General features: G+C 47.5%; 1 protein-coding gene across 1 annotated transcript in view; it reads left to right on the top strand.

Annotated features, from left to right (window-relative positions):
* The window catches only part of RAD21 (RAD21 cohesin complex component), a 2,133,215-nt gene that overhangs the window by 449,505 nt on the left and 1,660,187 nt on the right, over positions 1–23,523 (top strand). Inside the window, exon 4 of the mRNA XM_044067070.1 lies at positions 23,065–23,194. Within this exon, the coding sequence (XP_043923005.1) occupies positions 23,065–23,194 (130 nt within the window). The remainder of the gene's footprint in view (positions 1–23,064; positions 23,195–23,523) is intronic.

Here is a 23,523-nt window from a genome sequence, read left to right as displayed (position 1 = left end):
AATGTGGTACATAAACAAACAAGGGGGTACACACTCCTACCTTCTATGCAGGCAAGCAATGACCTTGTGGAACACAGCACTGGCTTACCAAGTTCAATTACAAGCTCAATTCCTGCCAGGAAAAAAGAACACATTGGCAGACAACCTAAGCAGAAACATCATGGATCCCCACGCGTGGAAACTGGATCCACAAGTATTTGCAATGATAACTCAAAAATGGGGGCGCCCAGATATAGACCTGTTTGCCAACCCCCAAAACCATCAGCTTTCAAAATTTTGCACAAGGACATTTCACCATTAAGTTTGGAAAGTGGACGCACTCTCATTCATTTGGAAAATGCTGACAGTATATGCCTTTCCTCCATTGCCCCTTCTCACAAAGGTGCTGCTGAAAGTCAGGATGGAGAGACCTCGAATGATGCTCATTGCCCCAGATTGGCAATGCCAGCACTGGTACCCACTAAGGAACATGGCCCAGGACCCACCATGGATTTTACCACAAATTCATCTACTCACAGCAAGGCAGTCAGATTCTACACAGCCCGCTCAAAACCTTAAATTTGGTTGCATGTCACATCACCTAAGCAACCAGCGAACCCTTTTTTCACAAGCTATTATGGATGTCATTCTGGAGGCCAGGAGGCCCAGCACCAGGAAAGCCTACTCAGACAAATGGAAAAGATTTTGCAACTGGAACCAAGCTAAAGGCTAAAATACCCTTCAGCCGGACATGCCTCAGATTCTACAATATTTAACTGAGATGTAACACAAAGGACTTTCTTTTTCATCTATTAAAATCCACGCCTCAGCTATATCAGCTCACTACAACACGGATCCTCCCTTATTTTCACATACACTTCTAAGGCAGTATCTTATAGGGACTAAAAACATTAGGCCTCCCAGGAGAGCGCCAACACCAACTTGGGACCTAAATTTTTGTTCTGGAAAAACTTACGCTGCCACCTTTTGAGCCAGCGTTTTCAGCTGACAAAGTTTGTATCATGGAAGACTGCCCTGCTGCTAGCAATTACTTCAGCCAGAAGAGTCTCAGAAGCTACAGGCACTAATGGCAGGTAGAGCCTTTCCTCATTTTTCATCAAGACAGTGTTTCTCTATGAACTAACCCCTCCTTTTTGCCAAAAGTGGTATCCAGTGTGGCTCTAAATCAAACCATCCACTTACCCACCTTCTTTCCAAATCTACAGAACAAAGGAGAAAGACTCCTGCATTCCTTGGACATTCACAGGCAACTACGTTGCTACTTGGATAAAACTAAGGCTTTCAGAAAATCTGACCAACTTTTTGTAACCTATGCTACAGCATCACAAGAAAAGGCCATCTCAAAACAGACCATTTCCAAATGGATAGGACATTGCATACGTTTTTGTTACACCCGTCATGGAAAACCAGTTCCTGCTAGCATAAGGCCCCACTCCACCAGGGCAGCAGCTACATCTACAGTCTTCCTCAGGGGGGTGCCAACCAAGGATATTCTAGAAGCTGCAACTTTGTGTTCAGTGCACAACTTCACCAAACACTATTACTCTAAGACTAGAGCTGGCTACGCCACTGCAGTTTTGCAGGGCCTTCTAGCCTCCTCTAACCCTTTATGACTCCACCTCCCATCCTTAGCTTTGGGATTCTACCCAAGTGTGATGACTGCAGCAGGGTAACACAATGAAGATAGTACAGTTTTGTACCTACCATAAATGTAGATGTTTGAGTGTATACCTTGCTGCAGTCCAGGTTTCCCTCCCTCCATCCCCTCTGACCCAACTAAAACCTTTCCATACCTTAAAATCTGATACAACCTTTGTGGTGTATTTGCTTATAGCTGGAGGGATGTTTTGTTTGTGCTAAGCTTTTATTATTGGTACTATCTACTGACCATCTTTTGGGGGGCAGCTGACATCTGGGGCTAGAAAAACTGAAGAAAATGGCGTCTGATGCCTCTTGTATACCCCTGGCGCACTGACGTCAGGGAAGAAGCGACAGCAACTGACGCCGGACCAAGACTTTGGAATTCATTCCGACTGCGGGACTGCCTGTCAAGATAACCCAAGTGTGATGACTGCAGCAAGGGTATACACTCTAACATCTACATTTATGGTAGGTAGAAAACTGTACTTTTCTGCAATATTTAACCGAGATCCTTCACAAGGGCCTATCTTTTTTTCTTCCATAAAAATCCATGCCTCTGCCATTTCAGCTCATTTCAACAGAGCCTCCCCTCTTTTCTCATCCTCTGCTAAAGCAGTACCTCAGAGGGGCCAAAAATTTAAGACCTCCCAGGAAAGCATCAACTCCTGCAGGGGACCTCAATTTTGTTTTGGAAAAACTCACTCTACCTCATTTTGAGCCAGCTGCTACTGCAGATCTAAAAATTAACAGCTTTTCTTGTAGCAGTCACTTCAGCTAGAAGGATTTCAGCACTACAGGCTGATAAGTTGTCATTCTCGCCTTCATTCTTGCTTCGGCTTGCTCAGACTCTGCCTATACTATAGCTTGAGAGCTATTTTTACCGGCTCCAGGCAGCCATATATCCCACAATACCATGCGCTAACTCCCCAGATCTCATTTGCCGCTTCGCTGGGCGGTAGTCTGTTTTTACCGGCTCTGGTCAGTAAGTGCTTTTTCAGATATATATTCAGTCTCAGTAGTTTTTTTCCAGTTAGTTACCCTTCTTTAGATTCCTTCTATCTGCCTTACCCTTTTCCGTAGCCCTTTTTCCCTTTCTTTAGTTAGTTTTTTATCTTGGGCCTACGGGCTTTTCCTAAGTTTTCCCCCACCCCTTTCAGTGTGTGTGTGGGTTTTTAGTCAGTTCTCCTTAACTTAAATAAGTGTGTGTGTGTGTGTGTGTGTGTGTGTGTGTGTGTGGACTGTGTTCCTTTTTATTTTTTGTCAGGATGTCAAAGGACCCCAAGGTTTCCGGATTCAAGAAGTGTGACTCGTGCTGTCAGAAAGTGTCTCTGACAGACGGTCACACTTCTTGTGTCTATTGCTTGGGGCCTTTACACCTGCAGGACTCTTGTTCTGTTTGTCAAAGATTTAGTTCAAGAGTCCTGCAGGAAAGGCGTAACAAGCTCATCCTAAGGGACGTGTTAAAGCCTGATGACTCCTCGTCCAAGTCTGGCTCTGGGAAGTCGTCAAAAACCGCCAAACCCTCTGCTCCAGCTTCTGAGCCGAGGGCTGGCATTATCGAGACTGCTCCGACCTCGGTTCCAGCTGGCTCCGAGTCGAGCAAAGTGGTTTCCGCTCCGAAGCCATCATCGGAGCAGACCCCAGTGCGCAAGCGCTCTAGGTCTCCTTCGCTAGAGTCCGTCAGATCGTCTCCGAGGTCCCCACCCTCTGCTCCAGCTTCTGAGCCGAGGGCTGGCATTATCGAGACTGCTCCGACCTCGGTTCCAGCTGGCTCCGAGTCGAGCAAAGTGGTTTCCGCTCCGAAGCCATCATCGGAGCAGACCCCAGTGCGCAAGCGCTCTAGGTCTCCTTCGCTAGAGTCCGTCAGATCGTCTCCGAGGTCCCCACCCTCTGCTCCAGCTTCTGAGCCGAGGGCTGGCATTATCGAGACTGCTCCGACCTCGGTTCCAGCTGGCTCCAAGTCGAGCAAAGTGGTTTCCGCTCCGAAGCCATCATCGGAGCAGACCCCAGTGCGCAAGTGCTCTAGGTCTCCTTTGCTAGAGTCCGTCAGATCGGCTCTGAGGTCCCCTCTCATCGGAGCGGAGTCATAGGACTCATTCATCAAGGTCATCCAGGCTCTCCATGACCTTGCCCACGTCGGAGCCGATACTTCCTCCTTCGGCTCTGACCTCTTCATTGGTTCCATCCGTGGAGAGGTCCGGGCGCCGAGACTCCATTGTCTGCTCCGGGGGGGTGAGGGCGAGTGGCACCGGACCCTTGTCCGACCCCGCTCTCCCTCTCTGAGCTTTGGCTCTGGTTAGTTCGGCCCCAACATCATTCTCGAAGCCTTCTCTGTCTGTTCCGGGGGTGGTTCCGGTTTCTTTGGAGCCGGTGCTACCTTTGGTATCTGATAGGGGAGCCTTCGAGGTGATGAGTGTGCTGGGCCCAGTGTCCACTCCAAGGTTAAGTTCTGCGGCTCCTCCCTCTATAGTGCCTGTTACGGTCTCTGGCCATCCTCTTGCACCTGACAGCAGAGATCCAAAGCGTGTGGTTACCCACCTTGGGTGTCTCCTCCTCTTCCGAGGGCTTCCCTGAAGTTTCAGGTGAACCCCCTAGGAAAAGAAAGTGCAGGAGGAAGCACATAGACTCCCCCGAGTCTGTCACGTCGGACACAGACTTGGATGAGTCGGAAGGTTCCCCCAGATCCCCCTGTGAGGATGTCTCCTTTTCAGACATCCTGGAAATCCTAAGACAGAGGGGGAATTGGTCCACTCTCAAACCTTCCGAGGACGAGTCTGTTTACCTTGACTCCTTTGGATCTCGCCCTTCCACCTCCTGGGTGTCTCCCCCTTTCGACCCACTAATGGAGGTAGTTGCTAGAAAGGCGTGGGCAGCTCCTGATTCAATGGAACCTACCCCTAGGAGGCCTAAATTTATTTCTGCACCAGATGACAAATCCTTTCTCACCAAAGGTGTTTCAGTTGATGCTATGGTGGTAGCAGCAGCCACTAAGAAGGAATTGGCTGATCCTTCTGTATCTGTTCATCCTCCTAACAGAGTCCAGGACCATGGACAGGTACGGCAAGCGGACCTTTGCTTAAGCGACCTTTTCTATGCGATCGCTGAACTATTTGCCATTTCACCCGCCTTCAGAGAGACTTGCTCAAAGAGCTGGGTGAAACGGTACATGATTCTTCTGCTGTGGGGTTTAAGGACAAAATAAACTCAGCTGGCTACCCTGAACTCCATTGTTAACTCCTCCATGCGGCTTATCTCTTATGCAGCCGATGGAGCGAGTAGGGCCGCTGGCACAGGCGTTGCGTTGAGAGGTCATGCTTGGATGCGACTCTGTAACTTTGCCGATCCCTTCAAGGCTTCCTTCAACACCGCCTTTGACTGTTCGGAATTGTTCGGACCTCAGGTGAAGAATACCCTCACCAGATGCGAGCAAGATGGTGAGACTCTCTCTGCCGTGGGAGTCCGTTTTTCCATGCCTTCTAGACCTTATCCTAAGGGACAGAAGGGAGGAAAGATGTGGTTCCGCAAACCTCAGGGAGTCGCGCCTGCCGCACGGGGTGAATTTCCCCCTAGGGGCAGAGGGGGAAATAACAGACGCCGCCCCAGGGGCAAAGGGGGTCCTCAGAACCAGGGCTCTAGGGAATCTTTTCCTGACCAACCCTTTCAGCATCCCTGAGAAGCTGCCCGACTGTCCGCCTTCGGAGGCAGTTGGGGGAAGATTACCTCTATACCCGGAAGCCTGGCAATCCCTCTCCCAAGACACATGGGTACAGAAGATCATATAGAGGGTTACAAAATCCCTTTCACTTACCCTCCGGTACAATCGCCAAAACCCCTACCAGACGTATCACCCGCACAAAGGGGTCAGGCTCAGCTAGAAATAAAAAAGCTGTTAAAAAAAAAAAAAGTCATCCAGGCAGTCCCAGCAGATCAGCTAGGATCCGGAATTTACTCCAGGTTCTTTTTGGGACCAAAAAAGACAGGAGAATGGAGACCCATTTTGGACCTCAGCAGGTTAAACTTCTCTGTACTAAAGACAAAATTTACGATGGTAACACTGCAGTCTATTCTACCCTGGGCACAGACAACTGGATGTGCTAGTTAGACCTCCAGGACGCGTACTACCATATAAAGATACACAGACCCTCCACGAGGTTTCTCCGCTTCCAGCTGTGAGTCGGTCATTTTCAATTCAGGGCCCTGCCCTTTGGTCTCACCACAGCCCCCCGGGTGTTCACCAAATGTTTGGCAGTGGTCACGGCTCACCTGAGACAGAAAGGATTTCAGGTGTTTCCATACTTAGACGACTGGCTCATTTCCACTACCACCAAACAGGATCTCATAATGGCCAGGGATTACACTATTCAGCTTTGCAACAGTCTGGGTATTTCTATAAATTTTGCAAAGTCCTCCTTGTCGCCTTGTCAATGTATAAACTTTATAGACGCCATATTAACCACCACAGAAATGTCTGCAACATTATCACCTCAGGGTGACAGACATAAGGCGGAATGTTCAGCCCCTGATGTTCTTCGTGTTTCACTGTTGCAGTCATAACTGTAGGGTGCTCCTGCCGGCAGGCAGCCCGAGGTCGGCCAGAATCCCAAAGTCTGGGTCCGGCGTCGGCTGTATAAGCTAGTATCCTGACGTCAGTACGCCTTGGTACATAGCCCTCAGCCGACGCCATCTTCTCCAGTCTTTCTTGCCGTTCGGTGGAAAGCAGCTCGCAAAACGTTGGTTGGCGATTTTCGAACAGCATTTTTGGTTGTTGTCGGTCCGAAGTTGTTACTTCTCTTCTCAAAGCTAAGTACCCCGTTGGGGAATCTTTTTCTTGTTCCTCCGATGTCAGAAAAAGTTAATTGTATAGCGTGTGGGAAACAAATACCTCATAAAGATTTCCACTCTTACTGTCTACCTTGCTTAGGCCCTGACCACGACGTTTCTTGTTGTCGGTTCTGTGCCAGGTTCAACTCTCGTACTATCAAGCGAAGGTACGATTGGGCTTTAAATTATTTTGGCAGACGCTTCAATTATAGAATGTCGTCTGACACTACCGGAGTTCAAAAGAAGCGCAAAGACAAAGACAGGCCTCCGAGGTCCAAACAGGACTCGTTGCAGCTGGAGCCAGCGTCCGGTTCAGCTGTCGTCAGTGAGGCGCTTTTGCAGCCTCTGTCGTCCGCCACTTCTGAACCGATGGCCGATACGGACTCCCACGGGGAGCCATCAAGGCCCACTACCTTAACCGCTGCAGGACCTTCGGACGTCGCTCCTTCAGATGGGTCTGGAACCGCTGTGCAGGTACCGGCTTCTGAGGGGGTTTTCAGGCCTACTCACATTACCATTTCAAAGGCAAAGGCAAAGACAAAGACTCCTACTAAGTCTAAAGTTTCAGCTCAAGTTGCTTCTGAATCCACTCACAAGACACAAAAACAATTATTGAGGATGGCTGAAGATTTGCTTACAATGATTAGGGGTTCTCACCCCCCTCCTGAGAAAAGGCCTCGACAGGATTTTACTTTTGATTCCTCTGACCAGGCTTCTATATCTTCTGTTTCTTCCTCTGATCAGGACTATTCCTTTCCCCCTTATGAGGATTCGGATGCTGAGGATTCTTTGCCCTCGGCCTCTCCGCCTGAGGATTTTTCTTTTGGGGAAACCCTGCATGAGATGAGGGAGCATTTTCATTGGGAAGGACAGGAATATTCTGCTTCTAAAAGGCTTAGAGAATTTCTTCTTCTTCCTCAGCATAGGCCTTTAGCTATCCCTCCTGTCTTGGACATTGTAGATGATGCTTTTTCTGAGGCTAATTTGAATCCTGATTCCATGCCTCCTGCTCCTTCTAAGCCTGATAGATTTTATAGGGTTCCTGACTCTCATTTATTTTTATTTAAAAATCCTTCTGCAGATCCTGAAACTATTTCTCAGGGCTCTAAGGCTGCTAAGGTTGCTACTTCTAAAAATCCTATTCCCTCCGAGAAGGATTCTCGTGCTTTAGACAGGTGGGGTAAAAAAGTATATACTTCTGCTACCCTGTCTGTAAGGGCTTTAAATTGCCAATTTCATATGTTTAAATATCAGCAGTTTCTTTTGTCTGTTTTAAAGCAAAAGCTTGCTTCCCTCCCTGCTTGTGCAGAGGATAAGGAAATTCAGGATGTTTTGCATGCTACTGAACAGGTTAACAAGCATAGCTTACATTGTGGTTTTGATGCTTTGGATGCTTCCTGCAGGGCTGCTGCCTCTGGTACTGTGATTAGGAGACATGCCTGGCTTTGTGAACAAAGTTTACCTGAACAGGTTAAGGCTAAGTTATTAGATGCCCCTGTTCAACAAGATGTTCTTTTTGGTTCTAAGGCTGAGGAAGTTATTAAAAAGATGGAAGAAAAGGCAAAGTCCATGCAGACTGTAAAAGATTTCTTGCAAGTTCAGCCTCCTAGATTTTCCAGGAATTGGCCCTCTAAAAATTGGTCCTTTCCCACGTCTGACAGGCCTCAAAGGGGAAGATATAGACGCTCTAGAGGTCGTGGTCAAGGCCAGACCTCGTACAGATCTAGACAATGGACTGCTTCTTCACCTAGAAGGGGAGAAGACGGATCCCAATCTCAAAGAAAACAAACTCAATGACTCTCTCGGTTGGGCTTCAGGACCTCTTTACCTGGACGCCCCTCTCGGAGGAAAACTGTCTCTTTTTTACAGAAATTGGACACATTACCCAGGACAGATGGGTATTGGACGTGATTTTAAAAGGTTACAAGTTCCACTTTCACACTTTGCCAAGGACTCACGGTTGGCCAGATCTGCCAAAACTTCAATGGTCAGAGGCCTTAACTCAAGTGGATGCTCTTCTGGCCATGAGAGCCATAGAGCCTGTTCCACTCTCAGAAATGGGAAAAGGGTTTTATTCAAGGCTGTTTCTGGTTCCCAGAAAACAAAACTCATGGAGACCTATTCTGGACCTTTCTGTGTTAAACACCTTTTTGGAAATTCCAAAGTTCAAGATGCTTACTCTGCAACAGCTTATTCCAATGCTCTCTCAGGACGCCTGGATGGTGACATTGGACTTAAAGGAAGCCTATTTGCATATCCCTATCAGACAAGAACGCAGGAAATTCCTCAGGTTCAAGGCAGGTTCGAGGCACTTTCAATTCTCTGTTCTGCCCTTTGGTTTATCTACTGCGCCCAGAGTCTTCACCAAGTGCCTGTCACCAGTAGTGGCTTACTGTAGACTTCAGGGGATCCAGATTTACCCCTATTTGGACGACTGCCTTATTCAGGCAGACAGCAAAGATCTTCTGCTTCAACATCTGGACTTTGTTCAACGTCTTCTCCTACTACTGGGATTCTCAGTGAACATAAAAAAGTCACATTTGATCCCTTCTCAACAAATGGTATTCTTGGGAGCCCTTTTAAATACAACCTTACAAAGGGCCTACCTCACTCCAGAAAAACAAACTCAGCTGGCTTCTACATTCAACACCTTGGCAACTCTATCTCAGCTCACTGCAAGGAAATTCCTGCAGGCTCTGGGCTACATGGCTTCCTGCATTCTGTTGATTCCAAACGCAAGGCTTCACATTTGAAAGCTTCAATGGTATCTGAAAAGTGTATGGTCACAGCATTACCACGATCTGGATATTCTGATTCCTCTGATCCCCTGCCTCCAGAAGGAGTTCTTCTGGTGGTCCAGGGCATGCATTTTAAACGAAAGAAAACCTTTTCGTCTCCCTCAACCTACTCAAATCCTAACCACGGACGCCTCGGATTATGCTTGGGGAGCACACTTTCTAGACAATTGCCAGCAGGGAACCTGGACAAAGGACCATCTTCACTGGCACATCAATCTGAAGGAAATGTTGGCAGTTCAAAATGCCTTTTTAGCCTTCAAAAACCTTTTGCAACCAGGGCCTCTGCTAATTCGCACAGACAACACCACGGTCATGTGGTACATCAACAAGCAGGGGGGTTCTCATTCATACCCCCTTTGCAGACTAGCTATGGGTTTATGGGACACAGCTCTAAATTTGAATCTGCATCTCCAGGCTCAATTCATTCCAGGGAAACAGAATCTCTTAGCAGACAGCCTAAGCAGAAACATTTCAGATCCTCACGAATGGATGCTAGACACCAACTTGTTCAACAGGATAACTGCAGTTTGGGGATGTCCCCAGATAGATCTGTTTGCATCCCATCTCAATCAGCTGCCTCGCTTTTGCACCAGGTCCTTCCACAAAACAGCTTGGAGAGTGGATGCCCTGTTCTTCAGCTGGAGAAGCCTTTCGGCATATGCCTTCCCTCCTCTTCCTCTACTGCCTCGAGTACTACTGAAGATAAAGCAGGACAAGCCCAAGTTCCTCATCTTGATTGCTCCAAATTGGCCTCGACAGTTTTGGTATCCAACCTTAAAGCTCCTGTTCTTGGGGCCTCCTTGGATTCTTCCACTGTACCCGTCGCTTCTGTCCCAGCATCAGGGTCAGTTACTACATTCCAACCTCAAGACCCTTTGCTTGGCAGCTTGGCTCTTCAAAGGAATTTGATTGCCTCTAGTCTTCCCAAACAAGTTTTGGATGTTCTTTTGGAAGCTAGACGGCCTAGCACTAGGAAATCTTATGCCTCTAAATGGAAGAGGTTTTCTATTTGGATGCAAGACCGAGGCTCTGATCCTCAGGTTCCTGATCTTTCCTCTATTTTGCTTTACCTTTCGGAACTTTTATCTAAGGGACTTTCCTTTTCCTCCATTAAGATTCATGCTTCTGCTATCTCTGCGCATTTCAGTTCTGATCCTCCTGTTTTTTCTCATCCTTTGGTGAAGCAGTTCTTGAGAGCGGCTAAAAATTTGCGGCCTCCAAGGACCCCTCCTGTCCCTGCCTGGGATCTTAATTATGTTTTAGAAAAACTTACTTTGCCTCCTTTTGAGCCTGCTGCATCTTCAGATATTAAGTTTCTATCTTGGAAGACTGTTCTTTTGTTAGCATTGACCTCTGCCAGAAGGGTCTCAGAGTTGCAAGCTCTCATGGCTGTGGAACCATACCTTATTTTCCATCAGGACAGAGTATCCTTGAGGACCAATCCTACTTTCATGCCTAAGGTGATTTCGAAAGTGGCCTTGAACCAGACAATTCACCTTCCTACTTTCTTTCCAAATCCTCAAAATAAAGGGGAAAGGATTTTGCATTCATTGGATGTGCACATACAGTTAGGATTTTACTTGGACAAGACTAAAGATTTCAGAAAGTCTAACCAATTGTTTGTTTCCTTTGTCTCCAGTTCTCTTGGAAAACCTATTTCTAAACAAACTATTTCCAAATGGATTGCTTATGGAATCAGATTTTTGTTACACTCATCATGGGAAACAGTTTCCAGGGACCATTAGAAGTCATTCTACTAGAGCAGCTGCTACTTCTACAGCTTTCCTCAGAGGAGTGCCTATCAAGGATATCTTGGAAGCTGCCACTTGGAGTTCTGTGCATACTTTTTCCAAGCACTACAATCTCCCCTTGTTTTCTAAGTCTAGGGCAGGCTTTGCCTCTGCTGTCTTGCAGGGCATTCTTGCCTCCCCTTCTGTCTAAAACCTCCTCCCTCTCTACACTGCTTTGGGATTCCACCCTACAGTTATGACTGCAACAGTGAAACACGAAGAACATAGTACAGTTGTGTACACCTACCATAAATGTAGATGTTAGAGTGTCTTCACTGTTGCAGTCGGGGTTTCCCTCCCTCCTATCCCCTCTTTCTCTCTTATTTGTGGTGTATTTGTGTTTCCTTGTTGGATTCATTTTTGATTTGTTGGGGACTTCTGACATCTAGGGCAAGAAAGGCTGGAGAAGATGGCGTCGGCTGAGGGCTATGTACCAAGGCGTACTGACATCAGGATACTAGCTTATACAGCCGACGCCGGACCCAGACTTTGGGATTCTGGCCGACCTCGGGCTGCCTGCCGGCAGGAGCACCCTACAGTTATGACTGCAACAGTGAAGACACTCGAACATCTACATTTATGGTAGATGTACACAACTGTACTTTTCAGCCCAACAAAGTCCAGGTCAAGCTAGTATTGAAAGTGTTGGGCCTCATGGCGGCGGCGATTCTTCTACTTCCATTAGCCCACTTCCACATGAGGCTCCTTCAGTGGATGCTGTTTTCTCATTGGTCCTTTCAACAGCTACCAATGACCCACAACATTTTGATAACCCCATCTTGCAAGAAACATCTCTCCTGGTGGATGGTTTCCCCTCAGCTTTTTCAGGGCAGACCCTTTGTTCTCCTCCCTCCAGTTGCCACTGTCACAACGGAGGCCTCCCTGATCGGGTGGGGGGGGGGGCATTATCGGGGCAGGACGGTCCAGGGCACTTGGCAACAGTCATAATGCCACCTGCACATAAATGTCCTGGAGATGAGGGCTGTGCTTTTGACGTTGCAAGCCCTTCAGAGCTCTATTTCCACAGGGACTATAGCAATTCAAACGGACAATATGTCTGTGGTGTGGTACATAAACAAGCAGGGCGGAACAAGGTCCTATCCCCTCTGTCGAGAAGCACTCAGACTTTGGTAATGGGCGATTTCATCTCAATGGTTTCTGATAGCAACGCACATCCCCGGGAAGTCCAATGTCATAGCAGACAGATTGAGCAGAACTATCCTCATGCCTCACGAGTGGTCTCTAAATCAAGCGGTAGCAGACAGAATTTTTCGGAAGTGGGGCCAGCCTTGCTGCGACCTTTTCGCAACTCCCCAAAACAGCAAGTGCCTCGATTTCTTCACACTTTTTCCTATGCCAGGCCAACCCGTCAGAGACGCTCTTGTTCACGTTTGACCCCGGAGTCTTCTTTATGCCTTTTCTCCTTTTCCGTTGATCCCACAATTAATTCAGAAAGCAACCGCATTGAGATCCAAAATGATCCTCATTTCCCCGTTTTGGCCTCGACAAGTTTGGTTCCTGTTCTTGCACAAATACCTACTGGAACAGCCTTGGCATCTGGAACCCCTTTCGGATCTGTTGACCCACCTCACGGGCAAGCTGCATCAGTCTCTACATTCCATCAACCTCACAGCTTGGTTGCTCCACTTCCAGCCTTAGCCAGGCTTCCCCTTATTTCTCCTCCTGTTCGTGATATCATTCTGGCCTCCCATAAGTCCAATACTAGGAAGACTTATGCGAGTAAATGGAAGCGTTTTTCACACTGGGCACAAACTAGGTCCTTAGATCCTTTCCATGCACCCATTCATGAGGTTCTGGACTTTCTGGCGGAGCTTTTTCATTCTGTCTCATCATCGGCCACTATCGGGGTACAATTAGCGGCCATTGCTAATTTTCATGTTGGACTCTCAGAAGCAAATATTATGTCCCACAAACTCTGTAAAGCCTTTCTCAAGGGCATCGTTTTGCTCAGGCCTCCAGTCAAAGATCCACCCCCACAATGGGATTTGAATTTAGTTCTAACCTCACTAATTCTGCCCCCTTATAAACCTGCAGCTTCTTGCTCCCTCAAACTTCTTTCTTGGAAAACGCTATTTTTAGTAGCTATAACATCTGCAAGAAGGGTATCTGAACTTCAAGCCTTGTCTATCCGTCCTCCTTATTTGGTTTTAAGTAAAGACAGGGCAACTCTCAGAAAAAACCCTTCCTTTCTACCAAAAGTGTTATCAGAAGCAAATCTAAACCACTCCATTGATTTACCTGTCTTTTTCCCAGACTATACCAACAGGGCTGAACAAAAATTACATGCATTAGATGTTAATCACCAATTACGGCATTACCTAGACAGGACAGAACAATTCAGAAAGTCAGACCAGCTGTTTCTCTTATGCTGCAGGCAAGAAAGGGCTTCTGGTATCGAAAGTTACTCTTGTCAGATGGCTGACATCTATTATTACCTTGGTCTATGAGTTGAGACACAAGCAACTTCCCTCAAGGCCTAAGGCTCATTCAACCAGGGCACTATCAACTTCAACGGCTTTTCAAGCAAGGTTACCACTAGATGCCATTTGTGCAGCAGCTACATGGGCGTCCAAACATACCTTTATTGCCCATTACAAGCTTGATCTAGCCTCAAGAAATAGAGCTGATTTTGGTTCCACTGTACTCTGGAGTCTGTTCCATTGAGCCACCCAGGACTAAGATGCTAGGGATGCTGTCCCATCCAGCAAGAATGAAGGCGAGAATGACAACTTAACATTAAGAAGTTATGTCTTAATATAACGTTCCATGTTAGTTGTCTTCTTCTTGCCTTCTTTCTTGCATCCCTCCCTCCTGCCCCCTAGCCTGGATAGACTCGAGGTTCTGAGTCCTTCCATTTCTGGAGGTACGATATGTTGCGTCTTTTTCCTTGTATCCTTAGTGTTACTAGCAGGTTATCTATTCTCATAAGAGGATTATAATATTATAATATTATTGTTTATACTATGTCTTAGCTTCCAAACGAGATCTGGGGAGTTAGCGCATGGTATTGTGCGATATAGGGCTGCCTCGAGCCGGTAAAAATAGCTCTCGAGCTATAGTATAGGCCGAGTCGGAACCGAGGATCGGCTCCGAACCCATCCAGCAAGAAAGAAGGCGAGAAGACAACTAACATGGAACGTTGTGGAAGACACAACTTCTTAAGGCAGTGGAGCCTTTTATTATTTTTTTTACCCAGACAGGGTGGTTCTCAGGGCCAATCCATCCTTTATGCCTAAAGTGGTATCTAGGGTGACTCTTCATCAGACCATTCATCTACCAACTTTCTTCCCAAAAATCACAGAACAAGGGTGAGCGGATTCTGCATTCGTTGGATGGTACACGACAACTAAGATTCTACTTATCAGGACAAAATCTCTAAGAAAATCTGAGCAATTACTGGTGGCATTTGCTGCAGGGGCAGACGGGCTATTTCAAATCAGACTTTTTCAAAATGGATAAGCCATTGTATTAGTTTCTGCTACATGCACCACGGTAAACCTTTCCCCATGGGGATCAGATCTCATTCCACCAGGGCTGCATCTACTTCTGCGGTCTTTCTCAGAGGGGTTCCTACCTCAGACATTTTAGAAGTTGCTACCTGGAGCTCAGTTCATACGTTCACCAAACCTTACCATTTACCTCTCTTCTCTAAATCCATAGCAGGCTTTGCCACTGCTGTCCTGCAGGGCCTTATAGCTGCTCCTAATGCTGTATAATTCCATCCGCCCAACCATAGCTTTGGGATTCTACCCAAATGTAATGACTGCAACAGTGAAACACGAAGAACATAGTACAGTTGTGTACACTTACCATAAATGTAGATGTTAGTGTATTCACTGTTGCAGTCCTGGTTACCCACCCTCCAGCCCCATGTTTTTCTATTACTATACCTCTCCTTTCTTTTACTATGCTTAAAAGCCTTTTTGGTGTATTTGCTTTATTTTGGAGGTATATCTTTTGATGTTATGTGATCCTATCTCGCCTACATTCTGTAATGATGGGTTCGGAGCCGATCCTCGGCTCCGACTCGGCACGCTATGCTATAGAGCGAAGTCTCTAATTGGCTGAGCTATCTTATATCCCAGGATGCACCACCACTACTTCCCCAGATCTCGTTTGCCACTTGATAGCAATAGACGTGGTCTCGACTTGGCTGGGCTAAGTACCTTTTACTGACTGATTTTCTGTCAGAAAATTTCTAATTTTTCAACCAAAAGCTGTTTAACAGCTACTTGTTGTTTGAGTGGTTTTTGAGAAAGTTTGTGTGTGAGTTTTGTTAGCGCTAGGTTCCCGCCGTATTAGTGTGGGTTTCCTCGCGCTCTACTTCATAATTGTTATATCCTTGTGTTGCTTAGTATTTTTTAGTATATATAATTTTTCTCTAACAACAAGGTCCCGTTTTAGTTAGAGGGGCCTTGCCCTCGCGCTCTGCAGAGCTGTTACAGTTTGCCTGTGGGCCTATCCTGTTTAAGTTAGAGGGATTGGTATCTCTGTGGTAGTTTTTGTCTAGTCTGTGGTAGTGTGTTTCCTTGTAGAGATGTCGAAGGAGCATAGACCTTCGGGTTTTAAAAAATGTACCAAGTGTGGGTACAAGATGTCTATAACGGATGACCATTCTCTGTGTATTGCTTAGGGCCTAAACACCTTCAAGAGTCGTGCAGTATATGCCACGCTTTTTCTTCTCGTGTCCTCCAAGAGAGAAAAAACAAATTGATATTGAAGGGGCTAATCACCCCTTCCTTTGAGGAGGCCTTATCTTCTTCCCTCTCTCCTTCCAGGAAGAAGTAGTCTTCGGCTCCAACAAGTCCGTCTGAGCCGACAGCAAAGAAATCAAGGCAGGCTTCTCCGTCGGCTCCACGGACTTCGGAGCCGAGGTCGGAGCAGTCTGCCTCGGTGCCTCCAGCCTCGACTCCTCTGTCCTCGGAGCCGAGTGCTCGAGCATCGAGAGGCGGGTCACCTTCTTCGGCTCCATTGGTTTCGGAGCCGAGAAGGGTCGCTCGCTCAGACTCTTCTACCTCGGCACCGAAGTCCCCGTCGGCTCCGAGGGAAATTGCTGTGCTGGTGGGATCTCCCTCGGCGCCGATACTGCTTGAGACTATTCGGAGCCGGTCCCCTAGTCTTTCGGATCGGTCTCTTCTCAGTCCTCGAGGATGTCCGATTCTGATATTGACAGGGTGCTTCAAAGGCTGTTTCAGTCTCCAGTCTTCCAAAAGTTAGTCTCTGCTCCAGCCCAGTCGGCTCCGAAGCCGATTGTCCACCCTGTTGTCTTGGTTCCTCCGCCAACAGCCTCGGCACCGTTGGAGTCTGTGCTGGTGGAGCCGGTGGAGGTTTTCGGGTTGGCTCCGACCCTTACTCCAACCCCGACCTTCGTGTCTGAGTTCGGTACACAGACCTCCTCAGTCGGCCCTGGGGGTGACGCTTCGGGCCCGAGGCTTTCGGTTCCAAGCCTCCCTCTCAGTGCGTCTGCTGCGGGAGTGCCTTCTACTGTGGCCTCGGGGGTCGGACCTTCCCAGGATTCGGGGATTCCGGCCTTCAGGGCCATGAGGAGTGCTTTAGCCAAATCTTCCTTGGCTAGCTCCACCATCTCTCCAACACCTTCCCTTGGCATGGAGACTTGTTCCTTTGTTGTCCCCCTGTCTCAAGACAGTGGAGCCCTGGGGCCTGAGGTCACCCCCATTGGGGATTCCTCCCTTCCTGGGGGTCCTTCCGAGGCTTCTTCGGAGGAACCTCCCAGGAAGAGCCAGTGGAAGAGGAAGCACGTCGACTCGCCTGATTTGTGTCTCACCTCTGACACCGACCTCGATGATGCGAAGGGGTCCCCCAAGTCGTCCTCGGATGAGGTCTCCTTTGTGGACATCTTAGAAATCCTCAAGCAACGAGGTGACTGGCAGTCCAAACCCCCTTCCGCTGAGGAGTCTGTCTTCCTCAAGGCCTTCGGGGCTTAGCCTTCCGCCTCCTGGGTGTCTCCGCCCTTCAATGAGCTCCTGGATTTGATCTCTCGAAGGGCGTGGGAACACCCGGATTCTGTGGAACCGGTGCCAGCTCGCCCGAATAAATTTCTGTCAGCCCCCCCCCCCCCTGAAAAGGAGTTCCTATCTAAAGGTGTGGCTGTAGATGCCCTGGTGGTGGCATCTGCTACCCAGCAAGATGTGGCAGAGGCTTCGGCATCCGTCCATCCTCCTAATAGAGTCCAGGAGTATGGATCGGTACGGGAAGCGCACCCTTACTTCAGCAGCCTTTACTTTAAGGTCTCTGAATTACCTAACGCACTTCACCAGACTTCAGAGAGATTTGGTCAAGGAGCTTTCAGATACCCTCTCTGGTAACCTACCTGAGCAGTTGGCCCAGATGGTTAGCTCTCAGTTGGCTACCTTGTCATCAATATCGAACTCGTCCATGAGGCTCATTTCATATGCGGCCGAAGGGGCGAGTAGAGCAGCGGGCACAGGTGTTGCTCTACGGAGACAAGCCTGGCTCTGCCTGTGTCATTTTGCGGAGGCCTTCAAGTCTTCCTTTGCCGACGCTCCCTTTGATGGGTCCTCCTTGTTTGGACCCAAGGTAAAGGACACCTTGACCCGCTGTGAACAAGAGGGTAAGACTTTGACTGCCGTAGAGGCACGGTTTTCCACTCCCTTCCGGCCTTATCCCAAGGCTAGAAGAGGGGGGGAAGTGTGGTTCCGCAAATCTCAGAAGACTTACCCCTCACAGCAGTATGATCCCCCTTCTAGAGGCAGGGGGGGGGGGATTTTCAGGAAGACGCCGTCCCAGAGGCAGCAGAGGCCCCCCGCAACACTGGAGACTGCGAGTCCTTTCGTAGCTCCTCAACCTTCCAGCATCCCTGAAGAATTGCCCGACTGCGGCGCTCCAGAGCCAGTCGGGGGTCGTTTTTCGGGGCACCTAAAGGCCTGGGAGAATATCACTCAGGACCGATCGGTGCTCCGGATCATTGCCGGAGGTTACAACATCCCCTTTTCTCAGCCCCCTCCACTATCCCGGAAAATCCCGGACCCACCACCCAGTCAACGGGATCTCGCAGCCATCGAAATTTCAAAGCTGCTTCAAAAAGGAGTCATCCAATCGGTCCCCGAAGACCAGACCGGATTAGGGACTTACTCAAGATTCTTTTTGGTGCCAAAAAAGACCAGGGACATGAGGCCCATCTTGGATCTCAGCAAGCTCAATCGCTCTGTCAAGAAGTCCAAGTTCCGGATGGTCACCTTACAATCCATTCTCCCGCTGCTGGAGAAAGGTGTTTGGATGTGCTCCATAGATCTCAAGGACGCCTATTATCACATCCTGATAGATCAGGCGTCCAGGAGACACTTGCGCTTCAGCCTGGGAGACTGTCATTTCCAGTTCCGTGCACTGCCCTTTGGTCTCACCACAGCCCCCAGGGTGTTCACCAAATGTTTGGCAGTGGTGACTGCTCACCTGAGAAGTCTAGGATTCCAGGTGTTTCCATACCTAGGCGACTGGCTCCTAACTGCCACCTCCAGGCGTCTACTCTTACAAAACCTAGCAGCCACTATTTCTCTGGGCAACTCCCTAGGAATCGCCTTCAATTGGGCAAAGTCTTTGTTGCTGCCATCTCAGCGCATACGGTTTATCGGTGTAGAGATAGACTCAAAGCAAATGCGGGTCTATCTTACTACAGAGAGGATAGAAACATTACAATCTCAAGTCCGAGCATTGCTCTTCAAACGCCGAGCCCCAGCAAGGATGGTCCTACAACTGTTGGGTTCCATGTCGGCTACCGTTCTAGTTCCCTTAGCAAGATTGCACATGAGGATTCTCCAATGGCTCCTGTCAGTCCAGTGGTCGTATCAGGATCTCCCTCTCAGTCACCTCATTATAATCACAGAGACGTGCAAACAGGACCTCCGTTGGTGGCTTCTGTCCTCCAACCTGGATCAGGGGCGACCCTTCGTTCCTCCACCTCCAGTGGCCACTTTGACTACGGACGCCTCCCAGACGGGGTGGGGGGGGGCATTCCCTGGGCAGGTCAGTCCAAGGCAAGTGGGCACCCCCACGAGAGTTCCCTACACATCAACATACTGGAAATGGGGGCGGTGCTTCTATCGCTTCAGGCACTACACAGTTACCTCCCCCAGGGCATGATTGCCGTTCAGTCCGACAACATGTCAGTAGTCTGGTACCTGAACAAGCAGGGAGGGACCAGGTCCTACCTTCTTTGCAGAGAGGCCATGAGAGTATGGGATTGGGCTATTGCAACCAACCGTTTCTTGGTAGCAACACACATTCTGGGGAGATCCAATGTGATAGCCGACAAACTGAGCAGAACTATTCTCTCCCCGCACGAGTGGTCTCTGAACGACAGAGTGGTAACTCAGATCTTCAGAAGATGGGGAACTCCCTATTGCGACCTCTTTGCAACCCCCCTCAACACGAAATGTCTACAGTTCTTCTCTCACCCCAGTTCTGGGGGGGTTTCCCAAGGACGCCCTAGTCCAAGCTTGGCCCACCGGCCTACTGTACGCCTTTCCACCGGTTCCCCTTCTTCCCAGGGTGATCCAGAAGGCGATTCACTTGCAGAGCAAGATGATTTTAGTTGCCCCATACTGGCCTCGTCAAGTTTGTCTGCCCTTTCTTCGGAAATACGCACTGGACGGTCCATGGTTCCTGGACCAGGTTCCAGACCTCTTGATCCCCCAGTCGGGACAGCTCCATCAGTCCCTTCACTCGTTGAAGTTAACAGCTTGGCTCCTCCACTTCCGACCATAGTCAGGAACCAGGTTTTGGACTCGGAAGTTATACATATCTTGTCTTCGGCCCATAAGAATTCGACTAAAAAAATGTTTAACAGCAAATGGAAGAGTTTCGCCATTTGGGCCCAACTCCGGGGGTTAGATCCCATTACTGCCCTGGTGTCAGAAGTTTTAAAATTTTTAGCTTTCTTATTTAATCAAAGTTCTTCGGTCTCTACCATTAAGGTTCAATTGGCAGCTATTTCTAATTTTCATGAAAGTATAGACCCACCTTTGATGAGCAATAAGTTGTGTAAAGCCTTCATGAAAGGTGTTGGGCTGCTACGACCTCCGATTTCTCATCCCGCTCCACCGTGGGATCTTAATTTCGTATTAGGTGCCTTGACCTCTTCCCCCTTCGAACCGGCAGCAACTAGTGACTTGAAATTTCTTTCTTGGAAGACAGCTTTTTTGGTGGCAATTACATCAGCCAGAAGAGTTTCGGAACTTCAAGCCCGATGTGTCAAACCACCGTACTTGGTTTTTCACAAGGATAGAGTATCCCTCAGGCCTAATCCATCCTTTGTCCCCAAAGTTTGTTCTAGTTTTTGTCTTCAACAGTCATTGGAACTCCCAGTTTTCTTCCCAAATTACTTAGAGCGGAATACATCTTCCATACATTGGATGTTCACAGGCAATTGCATTTCTACCTAGATAGGACGCACCAAACATGGAAAACAGATCAGTTGTTTGTGTCCTTTTTGGACAATAAATTCGGCAAAGCCGTCACGAAGGTCACTATTGCCAAGTGGATCAGCGACTGTATCAGCCATTCTTACCTTCTTTCTAATAGAGAGCTTACAACCACTGTGAAAGCTCATTCTACAAGGGCTATGGCTACTTCGACAGCCTTTCATTCTAAGCTTGCCATTAGTGACATTTGTGCTGCGGCTACCTGGGCCTCTCCTCACACATTTATTTCTCATTACAAATTGGACGTGGCATCTCGGGGGCGAGCTTCCTTCGGTTCCACAGTTCTCAGGAGTGTTTTCCAGTGAGCCACCCAGGAATCAGGTGCTAGGGACGCTGTCCCATCAGTACAGAATGTAGGCGAGATAGGATCACATAACATCTTTTAGTTATGTACTTACCATTACTTTAGATGTTTGGGATCCATCTCGCCTACATTCCTAATAACCCACCCTCCTTCCCCCTGCCTTGGAGATCAGAAGAGACCGGACGGTTCAGTTTAGCCGTTTCATCTTGAAACACCTGGCAATGTTATTTCAACTGTCTGAGTGTGGGCATGTGTGCGGACAAACAAGATCTGGGGAAGTAGTGGTGGTGCATCCTGGGATATAAGATAGCTCAGCCAATTAGAGACTTCGCTCTATAGTATAGCGTGCCGAGTCTGAGCCGAGGATCGGCTCCGAACCCATCAGTACAGAATGTAGGCGAGATGGATCCCAAACATCTAAAGTTATGGTAAGTACATAACTAAAAGTTTTTTAAATTGTATACATATATAGATATATTTTCTGCTCCCCAATTTGGGGGGCACCTAAAATCTGGGGCAAGAAAACCCCAGTTGGGTAATGTGCTTGCAGGTTGCCCTCAGTCGGCCTGATTAACAAAGTCTTTAGTCCTGCGTCAGTTGCTGTCCCTTTTTCCATGACGTCTGGTAATCAGGGGTATAAAACATGCAGCTGATGCCATTACATCAGTCTTTCTTGCCGTGCGGTGCCCGAAGCAGAAGCAGTTCGTAAGTGCCCGTCGGCCGACTCCTAAAAGGCTTTGTTGGTAGGTCCAAATAGAAAATCTGTGTACTTTCTTTGGCTCCTTTTCAGGCTGTTTTAGACTCTGGCTTTCTTTTTTTTTTTTTGAGCTAGGCCAGCTGTTCTGCTATAAAGTCTAGCTGTCTGCCATTTCAACACAATCATCCATCACCTGTCTTAGATTATCGAAGACCTTGAAAGACACTTCCCCTTTTGGCCCCTAGTTAAGGAATCCACTCTTCCCAGGGACATTACTGTTAAGCTGCAAGCTATAACTCGATCCCCTTTTGAACCTGCAGCCAGGTTGAGCATCACATTTGCTTGGAAAGCATAGCTTCTGGTGGCAGTCATCTCTGCCCAGAGAGTATGAGCTACAAGCCTTTTCTTGCAAACCATCTTACCTTACATTTCATTAAGGTAGCGTATCTTTTGTGGCAAACCATTTAATTCCTGAAGTAATTAGAGATTTCACTAAACCAATTACAACAATTTGCTGGTTTTCTTCCTGCTGTTTAGCAACAGAGGTGTATGTGCTGTACCTGCTGGATGTGCATAGTCAGCTCAGTTTCTATTTCCATAGTACCAGGAATGTTAAAAAGTCTGTTAAACAGTCTTTGTCAAAACCCTAACTTGGGCCAAGGAGTTTCTAAAGTGACTTTAGTTGGTTATCTTGCTGCATCTCATAGGTATACAGATTATGGACTTGCCTTGCCCAAACCCACTAAGGTTAACTTGACTAAATCTTGTCCCTACGTCTACCATCTTTTCATGGGCAGTTGATGTGAGCTGCTGCTACTACATGATCCAGTATTCATGCATTTATTTTTCTTTATAAATTGGATTTGCTCTCCAGAAATTGAGCTGTTTTTGATTCATCTGCCCTTCAGAATTTCCTTCTGTAAGATTATCCCAAGAGTTCAGTCCCACTTGTTAAGGATTTGGATGTAGGAGAGAGAATATCTGATACAGAAATTATGTACTTACCATAATGATAAACCTGTCTGCTTCCATCCTTCAGCTTCCACCCTACTTCCTCCTTCCATTACTTTAGAAGCTTTCTTTTATTGATTTCTGGTATGACTGCATGGCCTCTCTTCTAGGTATATATTCATATGTGCTTTCTTTTCCAGAGCAGAACTTGAGCAGAGTTTTACCTTGGAGTCTGGTTGCCATGGCTAAGATCTTGTTCATCATAGATTTACAGGCAAAGTCTCTCTATTTGAGGTAATAATGGGAGAGGAGGGGAATATGGTAAGTGAAGGAGGCTGAGCTTTTGATCCAAAGTCTATAGTGGCAAAGTCTGATCAGAGGATAGATCTGAAGAACTGTGCATTGAAGGATGGAAGCAGACACCAAATCTGTTATGGTAAAGGTTTAACCAACCATGTATAACGTGATGGTACGCAGTCATTCAGAACAGAATTCCTAAGTACTGAAGTTTTCTGCCTTGGACAAACTTGACACTGCCAACATTACATAAATATATTTTTGTTGCTTCCCTGTTTTGTCTTAGGTGAAAATGGCCCTGAGAACTTCTGGGCATCTTTTGTTGGGTGTCGTAAGAATATATCACAGAAAGGCAAAATACCTGCTTGCAGACTGTAATGAAGCCTTCATCAAAATAAAAATGGCTTTTCGTCCAGGTAAGTGAAGATGATTTAGAGCTTTTGCATTAGGCTGTCCAGACAGTCCTGTGAATAAAACTTACAGGTTGCTTTTTGTATATAGGAATCAAATCTGTTTATCTTTTAGCATTGGCTGATTTTTACCACTAAACTCAAAAGTAATATGAAATTAGGGGATATTTCTTTACATAAAGCATAAATATAGTTTGTCTTTTGGCTTTTTCCCGGTAAGGGGTCGCCACAGCAGAACTCCGGTATAGTGTTAATTTAAGATAGCATAATTAACATGGGGGAACCTTTTTTTTTTTTTACATTTTTTCCTACTGGTAAGTACTTGATAATCATGG

This window comes from Protopterus annectens, chromosome 3.part1 (assembly GCF_019279795.1).
Source record: "Protopterus annectens isolate FY-2018-M chromosome 3.part1, PAN1.0, whole genome shotgun sequence".
NCBI lineage: Eukaryota > Metazoa > Chordata > Ceratodontiformes > Protopteridae > Protopterus > Protopterus annectens.
Note: the sequence above shows the minus strand (reverse complement) of the source record. Positions and strands in the feature narration are given on the sequence as shown.